The sequence below is a fragment of the Sturnus vulgaris genome, chromosome 4, assembly GCF_052056855.1.
Source record: "Sturnus vulgaris isolate bStuVul1 chromosome 4, bStuVul1.hap1, whole genome shotgun sequence".
Taxonomy (NCBI): domain Eukaryota; kingdom Metazoa; phylum Chordata; class Aves; order Passeriformes; family Sturnidae; genus Sturnus; species Sturnus vulgaris.
Window position 1 is genome coordinate 44755181 of NC_142246.1, and position 24792 is coordinate 44779972.

The 24792-nt window shown below is 39.1% G+C and overlaps 1 protein-coding gene across 7 annotated transcripts in view; it reads left to right on the plus strand.

The window, feature by feature from the left end:
* Positions 1–24792, plus strand: part of SH3D19 (SH3 domain containing 19) — an 84078-nt gene that overhangs the window by 28512 nt on the left and 30774 nt on the right. Inside the window, exons 3-9 of one of the 7 annotated variants that reach the window (XM_088163769.1) lie at positions 13412–13452; positions 16361–16476; positions 19436–19476; positions 20356–20398; positions 21624–21771; positions 22002–22200; positions 22812–23807. In XM_088163769.1, the coding sequence (XP_088019895.1) occupies positions 19461–19476; positions 20356–20398; positions 21624–21771; positions 22002–22200; positions 22812–23807 (1402 nt within the window). In that variant the 5' untranslated portion in view covers positions 13412–13452; positions 16361–16476; positions 19436–19460. Of the gene's footprint in view, positions 1–10771; positions 10907–13411; positions 13453–16360; positions 16477–19435; positions 19477–20355; positions 20399–21623; positions 21772–22001; positions 22201–22808; positions 23808–24792 lie in introns of those variants that run through there. The other 6 variants (XM_088163768.1, XM_088163766.1, XM_088163767.1 and 3 more) reach the window with 6 other exon arrangements.

A 24792-nucleotide genomic window follows, 5' to 3' on the forward strand; every position in this document is an offset into this window, starting at 1 on the left:
CGTGCTCCCCAGACAGGGCCCGGCTGCCTCCCCCAGTCCGCGTGGGGGGGCTGGGCAGGCCCGCCCTTCCGACAGCAGCGGGTGTCCCCCACCCCAGAGCCGCAGGCCCGTGAAGGAGGAAGCCGTGAAGGTCTTGTCAAAGAGCCTCTCCTCTTCCAGGCCATCGGGTCCCCCTCGTTTGCAAACGGGGCCCAAGCGGTCTCCCGAGCCTCTCCCCCCGCATGGGGGGGAAAAGTCGGGTTGATGTTACCTGCTCAGCCGCCGGAAAGACAAAGAGACTCAGTTCCGGATTACCTCTTTCAAAATGTGTGTTCATGGAGCAAACTAACTTTTTCTAATTGGCTGTTGAAAGTATCCCAATCCCCACAGAGGAAGTTCCCTTAGAGAGATCTTCTCTCTGAGTTTCTTAAGTCAACCCATCACAGGGTGTTCTAACCACAAGCAGTAATTAATTTGTTAAATCTCTCTTTTGATCTATAGCATAATATCTGGTAGAAGCAAAAAAAGTACCTCAATGAGATTACATTTTTATTAAGCAATACTTTTGCTTGGAATAAATGCTTAGTAAAAAGAAACAGCTTTGGTTTTACTATTATAATTCTTCTATTTCACGTCATTGGACTTGTGCTTCACCATCCCTTCACACACTGGTATCTAGTAATAGATACCTGAAAAGAGGTTGTAGAAGTGAGAGGACTAGAGGAAATGGCCTTAAGTTGAGACAGGGGAGATTCAGATTAGATATTATTAAAAAAAAATAAATTCACTGTTACGGTAGTCAGGCACTGGAATAGGTTGCTCAGGGAGGTAGTGGAGTCACCATCCCTGGAGGTGGTCAAGAAAGGTCTGGATCTGGTGCTGTGTGATACAGTTTAATAGTTTAGTGGTTCAGGAGTTACAATGGTAGTGCTGGCTTGACAGTGGAACTTAATCTAAAAGGTCTCTTCCAACCTTGATGATTTTATGATTCTATGAATATAGTATTAGTTCAAACAATCCTGATATCGTTTTGAGATTAGACCAGATCAGGAAGTTTCTTTCTCCTCCCAAAAGCACAGTTTCTTTGGACAACTGCTTTTAAAACCATTGTGTTGTTTTACTGCCTTTTTTCCACAGCCCCTTCTAAAATAATACGTCCATGAACAGCAAAAAGCGTGTAGTGATCCTGACAGGTGAAGGCTGGGCAACTAGGAGGAAAGAGAACAATATGATGGGACAAATACTTTAATGACAGCTGCAGAAGAGGCTTTCTCACCACACCTTACTGGTGTATAGGACAAAAGATTATTTGCTTTACTATTCAATCTATTTTCTTCCTTCCAAGGCTGTTGCCAAGGAAATGAGTTCTGTTAAATGAACTTTTTACAGTGTGAACTGACTAGAAATGCTTTCTGTTAATAACGGCATTTTTTTTTTCCACCAAAGACAGATGTGAAATGACAGCACAGCTCTCTGGTGCAACTTGAAGCCATTTCTTCTTGTCCTTTTTCTTGTTATTTGGCAGAAGAGACAGACCCTCACCTTGATACAAGCTATTTTCGTATGGTTGTAGAGAGCAATAAGGCCTTGCACGAACCTCTTTTTCTTCAGGGTAAACACCCACAACTCCTTCAGCTGCTTGTCACAAGATTTGTGCACCAGACCCTTCACCAGTTGTGTTGCCTTTCTCTGGACACTCCTAGCATCTTGTAGTGAGGGACCCAAAACTAAACACAGCATCCAAGGTATGGCCTCACTAGTGCCGAGTACATAGGGACAATCACTGTGCTTTTTCTGCTGACCACACTGTTTCTGATACAGGCCTGGAAGGCTACCTTTACATACGATGGCTCATGTTCAGACACTATCAACCAGCATCCCCAGGCCCTTTACCACCAGGCAGTTTTCCAACCACTCATCCCTCAGCCTGTATCAATGCCTGGGGTTGTTATGGACCACGTGAAGAACCCTGCTCAAGCAGGGTCATGACAGAGCACATTGCAGGGATTGTGTCCACACTGTTCTTGAGTATTTCCAGTGAGAGAGACTCCAGAACCTCTCTGGATAATTTGGCACAGTCACCAGCACAGTAAAAATGTTCTTTCACGTGTTCAGGTGGAACTTTCTGTGCATCAGTTTCTGTCTCTTTCCTCTTGTCCTGTTGCTTGGCACCACTGAGCAGAGCCTGGCTCCATCTTCTTGTCACCCTCTCGGCAGAGACATTGATGAGGTTCACTCTCAGTTTTCTTGAGGCTTGACAGGCCAACTCTCAGCCTGTTATTTTAAGGGAAATGTTCCAGTCTTATCATTATCTTCATTGTCTTCCTCTGGCCCTGCTCCAGGAGCTCCATGTCTCTCTAGCACTGAGGAGCCCAGAACTGGACACAGCACTCCAGATGTGCTTCACCAGAGTTGAGCAGAGGGGCAGGATCACCTCCCTTGCCCTGCTGGCATTGATGTCTGAGAGAAGTGATACTTCGTATTTATTAGCCAACAGTGGGTTTTCGTTAGGGTTTATTAAAATTCATGCACACTTCTAGTGGCATACACACAGTGTGTTGTGGCAATCAGTACCAAAGCTTAACCTCACGTTGCACATTGAAAAGTCTGGCTCTTTTGAGCTTGATGTCTGCTGGTTTTCTATAATGCTTTCTACGTTCTGTAATGTAAGAGACTGAGCTGTCATTCCCTATAGCTTGGCTGCTTCTTGAGAAAGTTAAAGTGGTGTTGTTCTGCTTTTAAATAGATCATGTAAATCAATTAGGTAGTCTTAAGGAAAAGGTCACTATTATTTTTGGAGGCCTAGAGGCATTTTAGCAAGAGGCAAGAAGGTTGACTGATACAAGAAAAAGAATGGTAACAATTTACTGCCTTTAGAATTAAGGGCATCACTGAGAGTGGAGATGAGAGAAATTACCTGCTTATGTTATCTGAATCGAGGGCCTTTAAGTTGTACTGGAGATTGAAAACAGGTAATATTTATTTTCTATGTCTGTCCCTGTAAAAATTATTGATTAAGGGTTAGAGATGAAATGGTTGTTATAAGAGAAGGGTAACCCACTGGTCTCTTGTTTTTCTCTTTTTTTTTTTCAGTTGCTGGAGTAAGCTGATACTTTGTGTCTCTCTTTAATTTCCTCCGCCTAATTTGTCTGATGACATGTGGCACATTGATTAAAGTGTGTGCAGGAGCATGTGATAAAGCTATTGGTGAGGGAAGGCTATTGATACCTGTGGCTGTGAAATGTTTTGGAGAGGTATTTCTTACAGCTGTTGCTCTTACAAGGTCCGGTTCAATCTGTTCTACAAGGTGTTTGTTTCTGAAGCTAAATTTGGTTGAGTGGCAAAAAATGATAGTGATTATTTCTTCCAAGTTGTAATCATCCATTAGAGACTGTAGTATTTACTGACTTGTCATATAATTTGAGGTCCATGATGTTGTAAGACAGCCAGGATATATGACTGAGGGTGGAGGAAGTTCCTTTTGTCTTGTAGTATGTTTGCATGGTGGCTTGCTCAAAGATGAACTCTCTGAAGAAATGTCCCTGGAGGTTAAAGGCCTTCTCTTGTTTGTTGAGGTAGGTATTTTGTTCTCAGAGCAAATTCAGTGCTGTTCCCGCCTATCAGGATTTTATAGTGGGATAGATACAGGTTTGTAGGCATTGGACTGATTTTAAAAATTTCTTTGGCTCTGTGGGTCAATGCTTCTATTTCACTCTTAGAAAATAATTTGAGTATGTGTAAACTTGAATGCTTTTCCCCAGCCTGGGCTAGCAAAGGTGTTAACTTTACCTATACACTATACCTTACCAACATTCTTATAGAATCAGAATTAAAAGACTTGAAAAATAATCTTTGATGCATATTTTTTTGGAGTGGTTGACCTTAATCTTAGAGTTGCTGGATCACTGTAAATGTATAAAAAGGACTGAAGTTTAAGGTCGTGTTTAAACTCAGAGGTAAACGTTGCATACCTACAGAATGTGAATGTATGGTTTGTTGTTATGTAATGCAAATTTCTGGTGAATCATTTTCTGTATATTGCAACCAAAAGCTTTGTCAACATCTATGACATAGAAGAAAATGAAGCATTTCAAGAAGGGCAAGGGAAAAGTGTTCAGGAAAGCATGCCATTTCTCTGACTGAACTGCATGCAGGTTACCTTCTGGAAAGACAGGTCCAGAAGAGTGTGGGTAGGAGATTTTATTTGGCAATTTCTGTGCCCTGTGCATTCTGTAAGGACCATGTTACAAGTTCATGGATCTCACATACTGTAGGGTGTAACTGGGTGAGTCAGCAGTACATTGCAACAAGATGTGATCATGCATGAAGATGGTTTTACTTTTGCGAGATTTTAATGTAAGAGGGTTGAAAATTAGTGTTTCTGGTGCTTTTTAAATTATTTCTTTATAAGTATAAATGGCCTTTTTGAAACCGGTATGTTTCTTTATATGCATAACCTTGTAGTATTAACCACATCTTTTGGCTGTTAGTTTACATTTATGTTGTAGAAGGGGTTTTGGTTTTTTGTTTCTCATTTTTAAGTACACAGTTAAAGCTTCACTATGTTTGGTGCTTATGGATTAATATTTCTGTCATGTAGGCTGTCCCTTCACAACAAATGCCTTTGTTCTCAACAGATATCTATAATTAAAACAATGAGGAAATTCCCTTTGTTTCCTCACTGAGCTAAAGGTTAAACTCCAGCATATTTCATGCTGCTTGTTTGTTGGCTGGCCTATAAAGAAGTTGAATTAGGCCAAAGTAGCACAGAAATCCAATGGCATGGGACTTGTCAAAGAACTAAGCATTTTCAATTGTACTTTGAAATTCTCAAAGGTGCTCAACTGATTTTTTGGCACTGAGGTCACACCAGTACTGAATGCTTCTTGCAATCCCAGTTCTGTGGGTTAGGTTGAACTTAACATTTTAGATACCAAATATCTGTCTTTTTTATTACAGTGCTGGAATCGTGCTGCTAATCTTTGACTAGGTACTATTTCAACTGCTGAGTGTAGAACCTATTTAGTAGTGTTCCTGGGAAGTGAGACTCAATAATTCACCTGTCAGAGGCCTCAGTTGCCTCAAGATTCCCCAGGAGCTCCTTCCTTATTACTCTAGTTTCCTCTCAAAGGATGCACAGTAATTAAAACAAATGGGCATATATTTTACAGATTTTTACACAGGAAACAAATATATCTAGGCAAAATAAGAAACACCTATAGCATGTTGCCTTCGTCTGATTACTGCTATGATGTCTTTGACATCTGTATACTTGCAAGCACCTGAGCTTTCTCCACTGTCTCCTCTAGAATATGCATCATCTCGGTCCTGCTGAGTTCTTGTCCTTGCAGTCAACACCCTTTTGTTCTTGCTTGTTCTTCTCTGGAGCAATGCTCTTGTATTTCTATTCTGAAACTTCTCTGTTTTCAAATGTCCAGCTGAAATATACCCATCTTTTAAGTTCTTTGGGTAATTTCCCCACCCATGCTTTATTGTTTTCTCCTTACTGATCTGCAGATAAGTGATTTAGTAAGGATTTAAGATATTCACTGCTATAAAAGTATTGTTATCTATTTTGTTACAGTTATTATTAGTGTTTCTAGTCAGATGAGAACATTGGCTTACCACTTTTTCCCTTTACAATACTTTAAAGATAGTCTTACCACTATACTTGTTATCTTCTATGAAATACAGAAACTATTTGAAGAAAATCTAATATTCATACTTTATAACAGTTAAAACCCTGTAAAGACACCTTGAATCCTGTGGACCTAGATTTACTGGTTTTCTTTATGCCTTTGTCCTGCTCATCCTTCATGATTAAACTAGGTTTTATTCATCTGTGATGTCAATTATAGAGGTTCTGGAGCTCATTTAGCCACCAGGTTATATTTGATGTACAGAGATGTATGAAGCAAGCAGAATGTCCCATCAGTGGCTAGAGAAGGCTTTGATTTACTGACTGAACTGCAACTGCAAATAGTTGAATCAAAAAATCATTCTTCAGAAATAGGCTTTGTTTTGTACTCTTTAACTGTAAAAGTAGGGCACTGTCATCTTTCCCCATGTGCAAATGCAGAAACTCTGTAGACTTTAATGGTAAAGTATTTCCATCAGCAGAAGCTGCACTTCACAGCTAAATTGTTCTATTTGAAAGTGCTGGTTCTTCCCTTCTGTTTTTTACAGTTATTTTCGTGTCGGAACATAGTGCTGGCTGGGTCCAAATATCCTGTCGCTATCGCTATTATAATTCAGTGATACTTTCATTTACATTTACAATGCTGTATTGCTATTATGCTATTACTAAAATTATAGATGTTTCCTACTCCTAGAATTATTTACTACCAAGATTAAATTGCCGTTAATCATAAATGCTATTTACTGATTCTAATCAAAACATACTAGCAGGCTTATCATAACAGTAGGTGTGATAGATGACATAGCGTGGTAGCCTTTTTAGCTGTTACAGGAGGGCCAAAGTCTTCCTGTAGCATACATTTTATTGGGAGCTGAAATCAGTCAATATGCAATGAAGACTGAGAGTGAAGTGAATCATGCTCTGAGGATTTGCCTTTCTGGAATGGCTGTGTTTATACAGTCATCTTGGGGTTATGGGCAGTTCAGCTTGGGTTGTTGACTGAAAGAAAATGCTGTAGGAAATCTATCTGGAATGTCTGTAGCTCGGGATCAGGAAAGAGTTAGTTCAGGGTGCACACAAGCTAAGTGACTCAGATTCACAAAAAAATTGAGAGGTGTTTCAGCCTCAGGGTCTGTGATAGGTTGACTTAGGAAGAAGAAACTCAGAAGAGATTCTTCCTAAGGGAATTTCCTCTGTGGGGGTTGGGATACCTGCAACAGCCAATTAGAGAAAGTTAGTTCGCTCCGTGAACACACATTTTGAGGAAGGTAATCCGGAACTGGCTTTTTTTTGTCTTCCGGCGGCTGAGCAGGTAACATCAACCCGAGCTTCCCCCTGCCCCATGCGGGGGGGGAGGCTCGGGAGGCCGCTTGGGCCCCGTTTGCCAACGAGGGGGACCCGATGGCCGGAGGGAGAAAAAGTTGTGTGATAAGACCTTCACAGCTTCCTCCTCCACGGGCCTGCGGCTCTGGCGTGGGGGGAGGTCGACTCTTGCTGCTGTTGGACAGGCCGGGCCTGCCCGGGTGGCCATGAGCAGTGTGGGGCTGCAGCCCAGCCCCAGAAAGGCTGATTAACACCTCAGCTGCCCTCCCCAGCACGGCCTGAGCCTGGCCCAACTCTTGTAGTTGTGTTAACTTTAACTCTTTAGTGCTCAGATAAGATTTGCAAAGCCTCCAGCCTTTCCTTTGAATATGAAAGGGAATAAGAAGATTTCTGAAGTCAGTGATGTAAGAGCTAAGGTTTTAAGATGGAAGGAGAATGAGAAGATGCTGAAATGGCTGAAAATCTTTTTGTGAAATTGTAGGAATGAACTGATGTACTGAATATTCCTATAAACCATGGAAAGAGACATGGGGGGATGGAAATGTTCCATTTAATAGATGATTTGACTAAAGAGCACCTGTGTTGAGAATTTCTGTCCTGAGAAAAGAAGGGGATTTTGGTTTTCTGAAAATGAAGCCTGAGCAGAGAAAAAGGAGACAGAGAGAATCTTTGCGGTTGAACATTTCATTCTTAAAAGTAATACCTCATGGAGCAGACGTGGCCCACATCTACAGCTTTGGGACGGCTGTAGAGTTGGGAGGAGCGTCACGGTTGCAGGTTCCCGGGCGGATGCAAATCATGAAAGATAAAACCACAAGAGAACTGTTTTTTTCCTTCTTGTGGGAAAAATCCCTACATCTTCAACAAGAAGAAGCTTCTCTCTCCAGGAGTGAACTGAGAAAGACTAAATTGGGGACTGACCGAAGTATTTGTTATATGTTTGTTTTGTTGTTATGAAGATTGGGAGAGGGAGGGAAGGAGTGATCTAAGAAAATCTTATTCTGAAATTTTTTTCCCTCTCTTTTTGTTTGTGTAGTTAATAAATTTTCTTTTATATTCTCTCAAGTTTTAAGCCTGCCTTGCTCTTTTGCTCCTGGTTCTGTCTCACAACAACAACAACAAAAAAATAAGTTTATTCAAATTGGCAACTCAAACTCAAGACATTAATTTGGTGCGTTGGCCGGGAAACTCAAAATTAAACCAAGACAGGGTCTAAGCTGGACATTATTAAATGTGGAAGATTTTGTAACCTCATGACTTGTAGACTGCTGTGAGAATTGAAGTATGAAATGTTATCATCTGCTGCCATGATTTGGTTTGACTTCCTGCCTGTGGTCTGCCTTAAAATTGAAGATTTGATTGCTAAAATACAATCCCAAAGTATGACAGTGACAAGCACATGAATATGGAATAAGTGGTTGAAGAAACAGCTAGAGGAAATTCCTGAAAGGATTTCCCTATGCTGATCAACATGAGCTATTTTAATTAGCAGAGCAGATGGATTTTAGCTACTGCTTAACTACATCTTCACTTGTTCAGACAGTGGTAAGTCACTGTTGTGGCATTCATTAAGTGAGGCAGAAGCAGACAGCCTCAGCATATTGATGAGGATTGAATTGTCACTGGACTTAATTGCTGGTTCAGGATTTCTTGCTTTTGGGGCTGAACCCAAGGGAGAAGTAAAGTTGTGCAGGGATAAGTCTTAATTTCTAGATGATCTATAGATACTATTGAGCATGTGATTTCTTAGGTGGCTAGATCTTTTTTAGCCTCCTGTACCCACAGGGCCAGGACTCTACCCCATGATCTAGCAGAGAACATGCAAGTGTTCATTTTACAGGAAGACTGTGGGGACAGGCTGCTGTCAACTGTGTGTTTTTTTGGTGCTTTTCTGAAGCATGGATAAGCTGATACTGAAGGATGAGAACAGCTGACATGAGGTATAGCCAGCATTTGGTGATTTACTGTCAGATTAGTGGCAGTCATGGACTTAAGGTTTGTTTTGTCAGAGGAGGCTGAGCTGCTTACCTCAAGGACTGCTGCTGGCCTCTCCATCCACTCTCATCACTTCTCCGGTGCCATCCTGATGCTCATGTGGCTCTGCAGCCAGCTGGAGCAGTTGGGCTGTCTGGCTGAAAACTAGTCAGGATATTTGGGATGGAATTCCTTGTTGTAAACAAAATCATGTGGCTAATCCAGCAGACTTGTGACCATGCCAGCAGCAACACAAGAGAGCTGGTGGAAATGGTGAGCCAGGAGTACTGGCTCTGCACTGTCTGCTTCTCTGACGCTGATGGGGAAAGTGCACCTGGCCTCCATGTGCTGTGTCAGCTTATTTACACTATCAGTAGAGGACTGGGGCTCCTCAGCAATGGAGGCATTGAGGCAGCTGACAACTGTGGCTGCATTTTCAGTACAAATTGACTTCCACAGGATTAATACAGTTCTGTCTACTGCGCCAACATAGTGAATTTGGGATAGCTATGAGTCTTCTGTTTCAGCTTTAGGAGGTTTATGGTAGAACTAGTATGTCTGACTTTGACCTGCAGAGGTGGTAAATCTGATCATTTACTCCACCCCTAATTTAGCTATAAAGTTATTACCATCTTTATGTAATTCAATCTGCAGTGAAATAATTTAGGTGACATTTAAAACATTTTGTGCTTGAAGTAATGTCTTCTAATAAGGTTTTTAGAATGTTGCACTGTAGTACACTGGCTGTTAAAAAGATGGCGTTATTTCTAAAGTAACTGAGAGGAATATACGATGCTTTTTATTAAACTAATGTTTTGTCTTACAGTAATTTCAGCATGAGCTATTTTAAATTCTTGGCCCACATTCCAAGAAGTCACAAGACTTTAAAAATAGCAACATTTTAATTATTTTTGCTCTGTGTTTGAGTATAAAGTAGCGTCAATAACCATCACAATTAGACATACATTTAACTTTTACAAGGATATGTGAACCTAAAGACTGATACTTTATGAAAAGCTTCATATAACTTGACTTAAAGGATAAATTTTGAGACCTTGGAATAAGTGGTTCAGAATATTAAATTTTTAGAACGATTGATTATTCTTTTTCAATATTTTTGTTGGCTTTTTTTCCCCCTTTAGGTTTTTATGTATGTTTAGAGTGGTGTATGAAAAAAGTGCAATCAGTTTTTCTGTAGAATATTCATTGTTATGTCAGTTTAGGTAAATAAACTAAAGGTCCTAGTTCTGATAAAAGGAGCAGGAAATATGAAGGTCTGCTCAATTCCTGCTGAGAATCCCATGCGAGCCAATAGGAGGATGTAGAAGTAGATGATGAAGAGATGATGAGAAGGCTAGTAGCTTGGGATGTCTTTTTTATCCCAAGCAGTATCACAGCCTGTAGAGCAGAAGACTGTAAATAGCCAAGGGAGGCCCTCCCTAGATGGCTGTGGGCAGGCTCACATGCAGGAAGGGGACAGTCACAAGCCAGTCCTGCCTGTGATCTCCAGAGGTAAGTAAAATCCATCAATCCTCTGCCTGTTTGCACTCAACAGCCAAGCTGCCTCACTATCAGCCAGCTTGTGGGAATGTGCCCATGAGGTGCCCTCCGCTGGGCTGGAGATTCTGCTGCTCCTGAACCAGCTAAAGGACCGGGTTGATGAAAAGATAGCCCAGAACCTCCAGACCTCTTGGTTTAGGTAGCTGTTCTGCTGTGGGCGGACACAGGTCCCTGCCCGCTCCCTTGGAGATGGCTATGTGATTTGAGCTTTAGTCCACTTCAACAGCACTTGCCCTTCTCTGCACTGTGGGGACTGCCAAGGTGAGTGATGCTCATACAGTTGCTCTGTTGGGTCAGGAGTCAACGGTGCAGGAGCAGCCTTTTGAGAAACCTGGTAGCTGCAATGAAATTATCTTTGAAGAGAGACAATACTCAGTCAAGGAAGTGTTGAAGCAGAGCACGTGATGAGGGAGAAACCATGGTTTATGCACAGTAAGTGTACTTATTCCACTGAACAGTTTACAGCTCTTTGCCTGGTCTACCTTGTGGCAATTTTATTTGCCTAATGTACAGATCCAAAATATGCTTTTGAATCATTTTCTCGAAGTACTTATATTTAGAAAACCTGTCCTTGAAACTCAGAGCAGAGCCTACCAGCAAGAGTGAGTAGGTGTTTAACAACTTGAAACACACCGCTACAGGTTCTTTATCTTTCATAAATGGTGACCCATGGGACCCTTTTCATATTGCTGCCAACTTGGAAGTATGCTTTCAGCATAGCTGGCACAGCAATTTACAGATCCCCTCTGAACTTACTGAGTGACCTGTTGGAAAAGTGGAAAAGAAAAATTTTCTTTTTACTGCTGGTTTTGCCTATGAGCTCATAAGTTTTCTAATAGAACCATATTATCCTGGGTTCTAAATTACAGATAGTAGCATATTTGAGCTGCCTTGCTGCCCTTAATATATCCATTTTTCAACTTCACTAGGTTGGTTTCATGAAAGGTTTTACTTCTTTGTTCTCTGCATTTTGACTTTAAAAATGCTTTCTAATTATCTTTTTGGCCCTCATGCCATATGGAAAGCTTGAACTTATGTCTACATGACAACTCCTATGATTTCCAGCCAAAAGTACTTGCTTTTATATGAAAGTGTTTATCAGATTCTGAGGCAAATTGCAATGGGTCAAAGGGCTTTTGCCATTGGAGGAAAGAACTTGTTCCTTTTTGCTCTTACTGATGCTTGAATGTGCATGCTTCATAGATTTTCTAATTTCTGCCTACAAAACTTAAATCTTGATATCTTCATATAGAAAGTTATTGCTGCTCCAGAAGATTTCAGATTCATGTTACCAGACTTTGGTCTTCTTTCTCTCCCTGTCTGATAATAAATACGATTAAAATCCTAAAGATTGTAGTTATTCAGAGAAATGAAAGCAAAATAATAAAGTTTGGAAAATGAACATCCAAAAGAAAGAGACTTGAGATACGAGGAACTAAGAAAAGAGTCTGGGGTACCTCTGTGAGGAACACAACTAAAAGTGTTTCTTAAAGATAAGCTGTATTATGATGGGACACTTTGAAGGAAAATTAGAACCCTTTTCTGCTAAAAATGCACAGTGAAATATGACTGGTAGAAATGTTTTCTAAAGCAGCTTTGTGAGCAGTGTGGATTGGGTCCAAGCCACATTTGAACTGTTTCTGAAACCAGACAAATAGGCATTGTTTATCCAAGACTAGCCAAACTGTTTCAGAAAACAGTTCTGTCAGAGCAACATTCATTTCTAGTCTTAATTAGTTTCTAGAATGACTGTAGAGGGAGGACTTTTTTATCTACATCCTTTTTGACTGTCTCTTTCTTCTCTCCTTCAAATTCCCCCCACTCTTCATTGCACTGGAGTAATTGCAGCCAGCACGTACATGTGGAACTAAAGTGAGCCCTGACAGAGTTGGTGTGCTGCATGCCAGCAGAGCTACAGCAGACTTAAAGTGCTAATGCACTCCCTGTACTAACGTTCTTGCTGATGAAGTCTGGTGCTGGAAGGTTTCTGGAAAAGGCTTGATTAGTATACCTTTGTTTTGTTGTTTAGATACTGGATTAATTTGAACCAGATAAAGTCTGTTTATTTTCAGCCTTTAAAAAGTCCATTCAGCACTTCCAGAGGCTTCTCATCAATAAATATTGTTCATCTCTTGCATTTAAACGAGAAAAAAGAGGAAAAACGCTTCTTTTCTGAACTGGTTGGTTTGTGTTGTTTTAATTCCTCTGTAGCTTAGTACAAAGTGGAAGAAAAGATATTAATACCATGTTCTTCAAATTGCAACATTTCTGAAAATTATAATCCCAAATTTTATTTGATTTTTATTTGCAGAAATAGTAGGGACTGCTGTATCTGTTAAATAGGATATTCAGAGGAGAGGCATCAGAAGCCTTAGTCTTACTATGGAAACCAGTTTGTCAAAAGGAAACATTTCTCTGTCCTTGTGTATCAGCAAATATTTGGTCATGTTGTCTTCCTAACCCCACTCACCAAGTTATTACTGAAAAATATTATCTCAACTGTAAGGGAAGACAAATTGTTAAGTAATTGTTAAAAATATTTCACAAAAGAGTTGTAGGTTTTTACTTCACTGGGTAAGTTTTATTTATTTATGAGAATGTTAAGTCATTAAAGGCTTATAATCTGTGAATATGCACACCCAGATGAGACCGAATGTGAACTTCAAGACAGAATTGAGAGAAATAAAGGATTTAATAATTGGCTTTCTATCTTTGCAAAGTCTTGAACCCAAGCTGTAACCTGGTTTTCATTAAAAGGGGTTGGGTATGGTTGTGTAGTCCAGGAGTTTTGGACAAATTCCTGTAGGATAACAACATAGGGGAAAAAACAGGCTTGGCAAACCCTTTACAATATATGGGGAATTTTTGCATGATGTTACTTAATTGTTTTCTCTTTGAGACATTAACCATGTTTTAATATTTTTTTTCTTCAATAAGCCAAGGACCTTTGTCATCCATAAGAGCAGCAATCAAGAGATGTAAGTTTACTTTTACTTTTTGAGAACTATAATGTTTTAAGACTGCTACATCTTTATTTTAATAACTGTTTAACTTGGTGTAAGAAAACAAAGTAGCTGTAAGTAAGTGAGCAGTAAGCTGAGGGGCTGTGATTTCTTTCTTTCTTTTTAGACCATCTTTTTGTTCCTTCTTTCCAGTTCCTAACATTCTCTTATTTATGCACTAATGCATCTGTGCACAAATGTGATCCGTCTCTGAAGAGCTTGGGTTAGATGTGCCCAATTTTTAGTTCATTTGACAAAATAGAAGATTGTTTTATTTTAGTAGAAATCTGCAGCAACTGCTTATTCACTATACTGGGGACAGAATTTGACTCATGTTCTGGGCTTGTTTTGGAAAATAAAAAGTTGTTTGTAAAGCTTGAATGAAAGTCCAATTCTTCTTCCCTGGTTTCAGCATTTAAGTCCTTTTCCCCTTTCCCTGCTCATGATGTTTCCAGGCAGAGAGTTTCTTCAGATACATCTTTCAAAGTATTTTATGCTGTTACTTTATTCCCTTTTTCAGTTTTATTTCCTTTCTGTTCATGACTTTAATTTCATATTAATGAAACAACCCTCAAGATTCTGCTATGGGGAAAAATAAATTAGTGTATGTAGTAAGGATTTGTTTCTCCTGGACCTATTAGTCGGGGACTCACTAGTATGGATTAGATTGGAGGTAGTGAAAGGGCATCATAAAAGCTTTACTCAGAGCAAGTCTTCACAATGCTATTGTTAAAATACAGCACTTTATTTGTGCTGTTGCTGCTACAGATGGAAACTGGAAAACAGTGAGCACCAGATTGTGGAAGGCCTTCTGTGGATAGAGTCAGAAATTGATTCAGACCACCTAAGCCCCAGTACCTTACCAAACTGAGAAATCTTCTAAGAGATCATTAAGCATTTGATATCTATGTTTTTGAAAATGTAGTAGCAAGGGATTCTTTGTTTTGAGGCATAATCACATAAAAATGCAGTCAAGAAGCTGTTTTTCATGTTATTTACTTATAACGTATGAATAACTATGATGAAATGTAAGTACCATGTGAATTATTCGGATAATAAGCTAGACAGATAATATCCATGTACATAGCAAGGCATTGTGTATGAAACTATAGATTTTTGTACACCAATACCCAGTGCTGTTAGGATGGACCTGTATTACAATGGACACTGAATAATTCCTAACTCCCCTTGCCATTAATCTGGAAAAAGTATGATATTTTCTGGACAAGTGTATTTTCTAAACAGAGATAGAAATCTGTCTTTCTTAGTTTCTGATTCTTTGGGCTCTTACTCTCAAATTTTCAAGAAACATGGTACATATGTACAAGGTTTCAACTTAGCCACCTTTGGACAATGCTTTGATAAGTCTTTCCATTTCTTGTGGCCAGAGAGAAAGAGGGTTTATTTTTCTTTGGCCCCCTGACCACAACTCCAGATAGAAAGACAGTATCATTTTCAGTTCTTTGACTGCTCCATAGGGTTCAGAAAAGTGAGCCCAACGTAACTTGAAGGAAGCAAGCATGTGAACATGAGATCTACTCACAAGTAATCTTGTGATCTCAACTTTATAAAGTTACCCCAGGGTCTTTAATGATGGTGTCAGGCCTGGACACACCCTCTTACCCAACTGCCACTGAAATCAGTGAAACTATTTCCATTGATGCCAGCACAAAAAACATGGACAAAAATGCCAAAGAAAGTAGAAGGAGGCAAGTCAAATGCTGCAGCAGTGAGACAGGGGAACAGTGTTTTCACTTGCTTCTCCACTCTTCCAGACCAGGATGTTGTTAGGAAGCAGGGCTACAGAAGCAAGTCTGTTATTCTAAAATGTTGGAAGAACCTGTGGGCTTGTTCTATTCTCATTCTGTCCTAAGTAAATACATGGCTAAATGAAGGGTGCATAACAGCTTATATGCACTCTGAAGCTGTGGCTTTCCATTTGGCAGTTTTGCAGCCATTTTGGCTATGCGTTTTGTTTGTTTTTCATTTTGTTTGTTTTGCTTGGGGGCTTCCTAGGTTCTTTTGGCTTCCACTTTTTCCCAATCATATCAATTCCATGACCTTATTCTCTTCTGCACAAACATTTGGGCTGGCATAATGCAAAGAATGGTGCAGAGGCAGGAACATACAGCCCAAGGAAAGGTGTAGGAAGGAGTGAAGTGCCTTCATAAATCATGATTGTCAAATTTGAGTAAAACTACAGACTTGCTCTAAGGGTGTAGTTATGAAAATTTTACTCAGCAGCAATGCCAGCCTCTGTGGTGTCTAACAGTTAGATTAGCTGTGAAAAGGGTATAGAGGACTACCCTGGGAGTGGGAAGAGGAATCCCTGTTACCCCCCAGGTTGTTTTTTATCAGTTCCCTCTCTGAAGTTGCACAAAGAAGCACTGGAGCCAGGAAACAGAGGCAGGAAAGAGATTGCTGTTGGGGGTGGCATGTTCCTTCCCCTGTGCTGCTGGTGATCAGAGCCCAAGGTGAGCAGGTCCAGGGAGGTAAAGCGAGACAAAAACTGTACAGAGAGTGTTTTTTCTTATCACTGTGAACTCACTGAGGGGTCACATGAGTGCTAATGTTCATTTAAGGAGAATCAGAAATCTGTTTGGAGGAGGAATTGGTCATGACCATCTCTTTAGCTACATTTAGGCATTAATCAACCTTGCTGCAATGTCAGACAATCTAGTATTTCCCTAAGGTGCCTGGAAACAGAACCAGAAAAGGAGCAAGACCTCCCCCTTGTGCCAAGAAGCAGTTTGGGATCAAACAGAGATGCATCCACATCTTTTATTCACAACCTTTCCATACAGAAATAGTCTAATCAGATGTTGGGTGAAATCAAGGCTTTTTTTTCTAGTGTTGGCTTGAGGATTATCTGATTTTTTTTTAGTGTTCCTGAAGAAGGATCTCTGCAGTCATGTAACACCTTTGATATTTCAAAGACTGCAAGTGTGGCCTCTTTCGTGGGAACATTCTTTCTGTTCTTCAAACTGCATTACTTTATAGGTAAGAGAGGGAGTGTTTGCCTACCCTTGAGGCTTTCCTCGAGGTAATGAATAACCTTTATTCCTAGGCATCTATATAGTGAAACAAATAACTTCTTAATCTAATGGTCTCTATATTTCATAGATTTGAAAGAAATGTCCTGCCTGGTTTTAGAAAGCATTGAAAGAAGGTGTGTTTTTAAATATTAGCACAAGTCCTTGTTGTAGAGAGGCTTGGCCTATTTGAGGCTGTCTTTCCAATCTTTAATGCAAAATTAAACTTGCTTTTAAAACACTCTGACAAAACTGTTCAGTATTTCATACAGGTTTGTTAATGGAAGCACACAAATATTGTTAATGCAGTGTGTACATTGTGGAAGCACTCAGTGCTCACAACAGAACCTTTTCTCTGAGCAGATCCTTGATAACTTTAGTTGTCTTTGTATTGCCTTAAAAGGTTGCCTGAAAGACTGTAATTTCTAATCCAGCTCTTTTACAAAGGCTCAAATCTGCATGTCAGACTTCCGTTGCCACCAGCTTGTCTGTAGCATTGAAGTTTGTGGGTTTGTGGTATAATGGTGGTTGTACTTACACAACTTATGTGGTGTTTTGATCTCATAGCTTAAAATACCCCCTGCACCATAATCTATATGTATTTCAAATACAAATTACATATTAAGTACTCTTGAAAAGTAGGACCCTGAGAAGAGACAGTAGAGGAAAAAATTTGAAACATAAGTATGCAGTACAAATAGAATACCCTTTGCCTCCACACATTTAAAAGTAATTGGAAAAAGCCAATTGGAAAATAGTTCTTTTAAGAAATATGTACAAAAGAGGAATCTATAAGACACTGATCTGCCCTCTATTTACAGTATGAGTAATGAGATGCCTCATTGACTAGCTAGTAAAGTGCCTCATTGACACTAACAGAAATAAGTAGTGACAATGGTATGAGTTAATTTGATTTCCACCCCCTCCCCCAAGACCAATAAACTTATAAGATGAAAAAGTGAGGTTTTTATACACTGAGATTTTCTTCTCTTTCCCCTTCTGAAGCTACTTTGCTTGTTTTACTTCAATACGCCTAAGCATAATCTTCTGGAAATGTTAGTGGTTCTCACCCTGAGCATTTCTTATTGTTGAAGTTGAGCAACCAACTGTTTTTAGTTGTCAGTGTATCAACTAGCACTGAAATACATTTCCATTGACTCCCCTGATGGAAGAGAGGTTTTTTAAATCTTAAAACTGTCATAATTTGAAATCTGAGGGAAAAGTTAATACTATGTTTTTTCAAGACAATCCACAAAAGGAAAGAAGAATGGACTTAAAGTATCGAAAGACTGTAAGGCCAGAAAAATGGCAGTAGGTTTTTTTCCTGTGTTTTTTTAAGTCAGGTGTGTACAATATTTAACAGTTCATGTCTTCTTTCATGCACTTTTAAACTTAAATTAATTTATTTGAAATAGTGAAGGAATAAAAGCTGTGGAAGTCTGGGGACAAGGATTACTTAGAAAGTTTGTATTTTCTTTTCTGTAGCATTTGTGGAATACCTGAGAGCAGAAGATGCAGTAGCTTTCATCTCTATTTCTACTGTGGATTTAAAACCTCTTAAGAGCTTCCAAAACAAAATATGTTCTAAAAGTGTGGTTGTAAAATAATGTGACAGCAAAAGTAGAGGAGATTTTGACAGAAGAAGGGAAGACCTTTGTCAGTGTCATTAAAAAAGAAATGTGTATATTAATAGTTTATATACATGGAAGTAACTTGATTTCATTAATGCCTGAGAGAGACTTTTTCCAGAAAAATGAGTACATTGTGAAAATATACATGATGGCTTGGGCATTAGTCCTTTTAAGAAGGCATGTTTATATATATATATGTATAAATAGATAAACTAGTGAAGTTATTTTTATATAAATATTTTAAATGTGTTGTTTTCAAGAGAGTTTATTTGTTTACTTGAATTTTGGAGCTTAATGGGTTATATGGATACCTCACTGGATTTTTTTTTTTGCCTATGGTAAGAAAGGAAAAAGGTTTTTCCTGTTTAATAACTCTGATAAATAGAAGCACATTTAGAGTTTCACAGGAAGAAAGACTTGCAGAATTTATCCAGAAATCAAGAAATAGTGAAGTAAGGTGACAGGTTTATCAATTCAGTTTTACGTTCCTCCTTAATTAGCTTTTATTTCTCCTGCCTTTATCATTGGAATTGGGCTATAACCCAAGCAGTTGTATTGACTAAATTTACTAAAAGAACACTTTTTTCCATCATCTTTGCAAAAGTAATCTTGGATTTGATTGGTTTGAGTCGGTTTGGGGTTTTTTTCCTCTAACATGTGTGTTAGATCAGTGCTTTGTTGAAATCTCTGAAGAAGAAAGTGAAGGCGAGGTGTTTGTTTACTTAGTCAAACAATTTTTACAGAACTGATTTAGATGTGAAATCATTTGAGGTATGCCTCTTGCTGGCATCAACCTGCCTGCCCATACATCTGTGGTAGGTGAGAGTATAAATTATGGGATCCCAACTTCTTTGCACCTGTGTGGAGTTTTCAGTGTAATTTATTATTTTGGGAAGGGAAAAAAGGGACCCAAATAAACCAGAGTTTTAAAATAGAAAAAGCATTCAAAGAGATTTGATTTCACTCTCCTCATTCCCATTGTGTTTCCTTGCTGAGCTGTTCAGTGGACATTTCCATGTTCAGTTATATTCTTCATGGTTAATTTATTGCAAGGAAAACTTCTAAATAGCTACTGTTAAAATTGGCATGCGACTAGAAATAAAATGTATTTTTATTTTCATTTTTTAGGACACTATATTGTGAATAGACATTGCAGTTATCCCCTTAAAACAGTGGCATATGCACTACCTTTGCATGACTAACCCATTTGATCATGGCCTCTGGCACTCTGAAGCTTTGGTTTGTTCTCTTTCACCTCCTCTTTGTCTTCTGTAACCCCTTCTTTTTCTCCTCTAGCACTCATGAATAGTGCACATCCAAAATGCCCTGTCGAAGAGGTATGTCTGACACAACACTTCAATCAAGTATGCTTTGCTGATTTCAGCTAATGGTGCTGTGATGTTGCACAATAAGATGCTACCATTTCCTTAAATTGCACTTGCTATACAAAAAATGTATCCCTTGGATAATTTGTTTTTCTCTCTAAAGAAATCCAAATGAAAATGCAATATGGCCAGTGAAAAAAATTATTTTAATGTAAATATGGCAAAACCAGAAAAATGAAGATTTGCTTATTTTATGTAACTTAAAACACATGGTTAGAAAATAAAATTGTTTCTGACTCTTAATCCATGAGTAATTTAAACTTTAGCAAGTATCTAGCTGGGAACATTTAATTTATTTTTTTTTACATGAAAGAAGGTGAAATATCTTTTTAGATTCTATGCCTTAGTACCTTTCCCTTCTATAAAACAAACAGAGATATTAAATTACACATTAAAGAACACATCTCAGAAATTATCCATCAAAAAGAAAAGCCTGATGTGTTTAACATTTCTTTTTGTTTAATTCATGTATCATTTTAAAGGAAGGAAAAGAAGTTTCAACTCTAGGGTCCCCACAATGCAGAATATAGGAAGGTGTGAGAATGAAGAAGACAGAGGATAGGGCTATCTCTCTTGGTGGTAACTTGGACATAGAGAGACTTAAAATTACTATGAAACTCCACTTTGAATATTTTAAAAGACTTCTCATATTTAATACAAATAGTTCTTTTTTTAAATTTGGCCCATCTTAAAATCTGGGATTTAGGATCAGAGGCTCTATTTTCTGCATTTCGTTGATACTGGATTGGTAAAGGGCTATACTATTATCCTCACATTGCTGTGACAGTATATTTTAACCTCTTGAAAACTTTGTTTCTTTTCTTTAAATAGCTTCTCGGACCTCTAGCCATAGTGATCAACAGAGGGATAGAAGGTATGATGCTGTTATTTATATTGCACTCAGGTGTTACTGTAAAACTTGATAGATTGTGTCATAGTATTGCTTTTTATGCCTTTCTCCTCTAGGTTGCTTTTTTCCTTCTCTGTACCCTTAGTATGTTTAGAGTAGACTTGGAAAAAAACAGAAGTACTTCGATTTTTAAGCATGATAGGTTAAGAGATTGAGGAATTCTCTCATTAACTTTTGTATGTGTCCTCAAAAAGGGAAAGCAACTAACCATCAAGCCTCTGCAGAACTGTCTTGTTTTGTTGACGTGAATGTGTGGGATCCCTTCACAATGAAAATAAGCACACTTTCAAGCCTCTTTTCAGTTTCTTAAAGGGTTTTGAGAAAGGAGGTCACTAACCTGGATGGCTGGTGAGCTGAGTCTGCCATTATTTTAGATGTGAAGGAACTGTACCCTTCTTTTTTTAAATTGTTTTTTAAATGCTGTTAGAATTTATCCTTCTGCAGCTTTTTTTTTTCTGTCAGCAGACAGCAGCTTCTGTAAGCAGATGGTTTATCTACTCACAGAAGTCCCTTTTCAAAGTGAAAGTTTTGTGGCATTCTGGATGGATCAGTGGTGCTGCAGGACCATGACCTGGGAGCATGGGCCATCCCTGCAGCTGATGCTCTGAAAGAGCTGGTGCAGTGATAAAACAGGGATGCTACCTGTGGGTCCTTCACTCTCACGGAAGTCTCTGTAGTACTGTGATTGAAGCAAATAGCCCCTGTTCCAAAGGCCTTGCTCTGTCCCACTTTAGCACCCTGGAAGGTTTCCCTTTGGGTCTGAGGATACACCAGTTTTTAGGTATCTGTCCCAGAAGCAGTTTTAACTACCCTACTGTTTTCATATTGTAGCTGGCTAAGGGCAAACACATGATTAGTTCTCATTATCTCGTGAAGACTAAGACTTCTGCCATCTAATTGAGTTACACTTATGTTTAAGTACTTTGAACATTTAAATTATTTCATTGAAGCAAATAAACCTACTTTTTGGCTAAGAGATTTAATTAGAGGCTTTGAATGGAAGCCTAAGTGTCTGTTAGAAAGGTCAGGTAAGTTGCTTTGAAGTCATGGAAAGACACCTTTAGTTAAATCAAAACCTGAGCTAATTTTACTTCCTGTTCCAAGAAAACCTTGGTCTGTTATACTTAAAAGAACTATTTTTACTACCTAAATGTTTTAGGTAATTATTCCCCTTTGCCTCCATCTCCAGGCGTCCTGAAATTACAATAGTTGCTGCTGAACCCCTCCGGCCATCCTCCTGGTTTCCAGGTGCAAGTCCTGTCACTCCTCAAGGATTAGGATTCCCCTCTGTTTCATCTCATGCTCAGTGGAGGAGAAATGAGCATTTTCCAGCTGAGGTGAGTGTGAATTTACATGAGGCATTGATTGATTTACAAAGGTAAAAAGCTTATTAGGTTAGAGAGAAAAAGTTTTTGCTTGCTCGGACTATCATCACATTGAATAGAAGACTATGACAGTGTTCTTTTCCTCTGTATATGTTAATTTAGTATTTTTTTAATTCATATGCCATTTTTTTTGAAAGCATCATATCTGGATGTACCTTAATGTTTATCTGTCTGTTTTGTAGCTTCCGCCATCGTATGAGCAGGTGATAAAAGAAATCAGTCGAGTGCAAGTCAATACAACAAATAACAATAATGCTGCTGCTTCTAGACAAACCACTACTTCTGCAACACAGACTGACTTTCCAGAGGAACTAATCAGCCATTTGCCAGGAAGTAATGTAAAAACTAGTGTGCCTACATACTGGGGATCAAGCTGTCAAGGTGAGGCTGTTTTGGATTTCTCCGTGATGAAAACCTTACTCTTGTCTCCTGAGGATGCACTTTATTGTTGGCCTGTGCAGGATTTAATATTAATAACAGTTAAATTTCTGTGAATTATTACTACTGTAAATTTCTGTAAAAATCCTTTCTTCTGAAAAACTACTATTGCATTCAGAGTATCATTGAATCTTGAAAGTTTTTTTCAACTCAGCCAAAATGACAATCAGAACTTTGGGACCAGAGGAGCTCAGATACCTTATCAAAACAGCAGCACTTCATACATTCAGACTGAAAAGCGTGCAAACCAAGCTGGGGAAGCTACTGTACTCTTCTTTGGTCTGGAGTTTGTTTGCATGCCCCTCAATGCTGCAAGTTAACAGGAGGTTTTGAACTCAACTTGTAGATACCATGCATTTCAGCAATCTTCAGCTTTTTCCTGAAGTTCATATATTTTTCCATTCATCTTTTTAGGGACAGAACTGTATTTTTACAAGCACCAGTAGAGTTCTCAATGAAAGCCATAATTTTTACCATCCTGATGTCTGTCAAAAAATAACACAAATTAAATGTTCTGAAATAGATAAGTAAAAGCTTTTATTTTCTTTTAGCAGGGCAGAGTCCTCTTAAACCTCCTAGGCCTCCTGCATCTCTTCTGAGTAACTCTCCTGCAGAATATGAGAATTCTTTAATAGTCTTGGAAAATCATGAAGGTCAGAGATGCCAAGAAAATCCCAGTGCTGTGATGTGTCCTGTGCCAAAGCCGAGATCAAGAATCAATCTCAGACCAGTGGTCAAAAGTACTGAAAGTAAGATAGACAGTGTTGAAGAAGTGAACCAGTCTACTGCAAAACAGCATCAACCTCCAATTCAGCAGTCACCTCTTCTAGATGAAGACAGCTTACTAGACAATCACTTGGTGATGGACAGCATGAGTACAGAAAGGAGTCAAAATAGTATTGTTTCAAGGATCAAAGTTTTTGAATCCCAAGGCACTAATGATATCTCAGGATCATCCAAAAAGCCAGAAATTGCCCCTCGTTCATTTGTCCCAAGACCTGTTACTGCAAAGAAATCAATGATTGTTCCAAAGCCAGGGGTAGGCAGAATTTCAGAAGAGTGGGAAGCATGGACTGAAAGCAAATCAACACCTTCCAAGGAACTGCAGCCTCAGCCTGAAATAGTTGGGAGCAGTGTTGTAACCAAACCTGAACTGCCAAAGAAGCCAAAGCCTGGACTTCTTAAAAGTAGCAGTAGTGATTTTCTTGATACAAAGAGTAGATCAGTTGCAGAAAGCAGCGATGGACAGAAGAGATTTCCTGTTCCTGCTCCAAGACCTCTTGTTCCTAAAAAGTCATGTTACTCAGAAGATCCTGTCCTTTCTTTGGCCTCACTAAAACCAGTTGCTGCTCCTCCACGGCCTTCTCTGTCTGCCCAAGAAAATGTTTTAATGTCTCAGGGGGAATTGTCCCCTGCAGCCAACTCCTCGGCACCTGCTTTACAAAATAAACTAGATGTGGAAGGAGATCTGATCAGTTTTGATGAGGATGTTCTGCTGCTAAGTCCAGCTTCTGTAGTTAAAGATGACATCAGTTCTGAAGCTGCAGCAGGTAAGAAGAAAGTTTTTTTAAACTGTCACTATGGTTATTCTTTGTAGGTGTATCCTGTGTGAATTACATCTGCCTGTTTTGTTGGGGTTTATATGTGTGCAAGAAACTTTGGGTTTTCTGTTAAGTCAAGATCACTATGAAATGACATAGATTTTGAGACTTGGGAGGTTTCAAGACTAGATAAATCTCAGAACTTGTCTACTGGATATATTACATGATTACTAAAATAATGATAAAGGACTTGATGTTATATGCTAGATGTCACCTCCAGAATGTGTCACAGTTCTGTCTGGGAACTTGGGACAACTTATCTCTCACCATCTAATGTGACTAATTTATTTGCGTGCCTTAAGTTCTGTAGTGAAAACCTAGTCATCTGAAGGAGCAGTGTTTGTGGTATATAGTAACACTCATGATCCAACATACTGGGGTGGTTGGTCCATCTCACCAATACCTTCTTCTTTTCTGTCTCTTGTCTTCCTGTGTTGTCATGTGTCTGCATTCTGGTAACATACCTACAGCTTCAGAGATTTCTTAATAAATGAAAATAATTATTTCATATGGACAGATCAATTACTAGAACTACATTCCTTTCATAAGCCTTATTTGATACTATTAGGCACTTGGGGTCAATTTTTTTAGCACTGTTTTAGGTAGTTTAAGACATAGGTAGGTGTTGGGCTGTCATTAAATTTTATAGCATAGGTTTTGCCCTCTTAATATTCAGTATGTCTGGTTTAGTTCACCAGCACCACTACAATCCAGGAATAATTCCGTTTAAAGCAGAGGGTGTGTCATACAAAATGGTTGTTTAAGGAACTAGCTCTGATTTACATTTTTTTTTAAACCTCGTCTATTGGGTTTGCATGGCCAGGTTTTGGTATTGAGAGGTCTACGGGAGTGGCTTTTCTGAGAAGCTGCCAGAACATTGCCCCATGTGTGACAGAGTGGGAGGGACCCCATGTTAAAATAGGGGAAGAGTGTG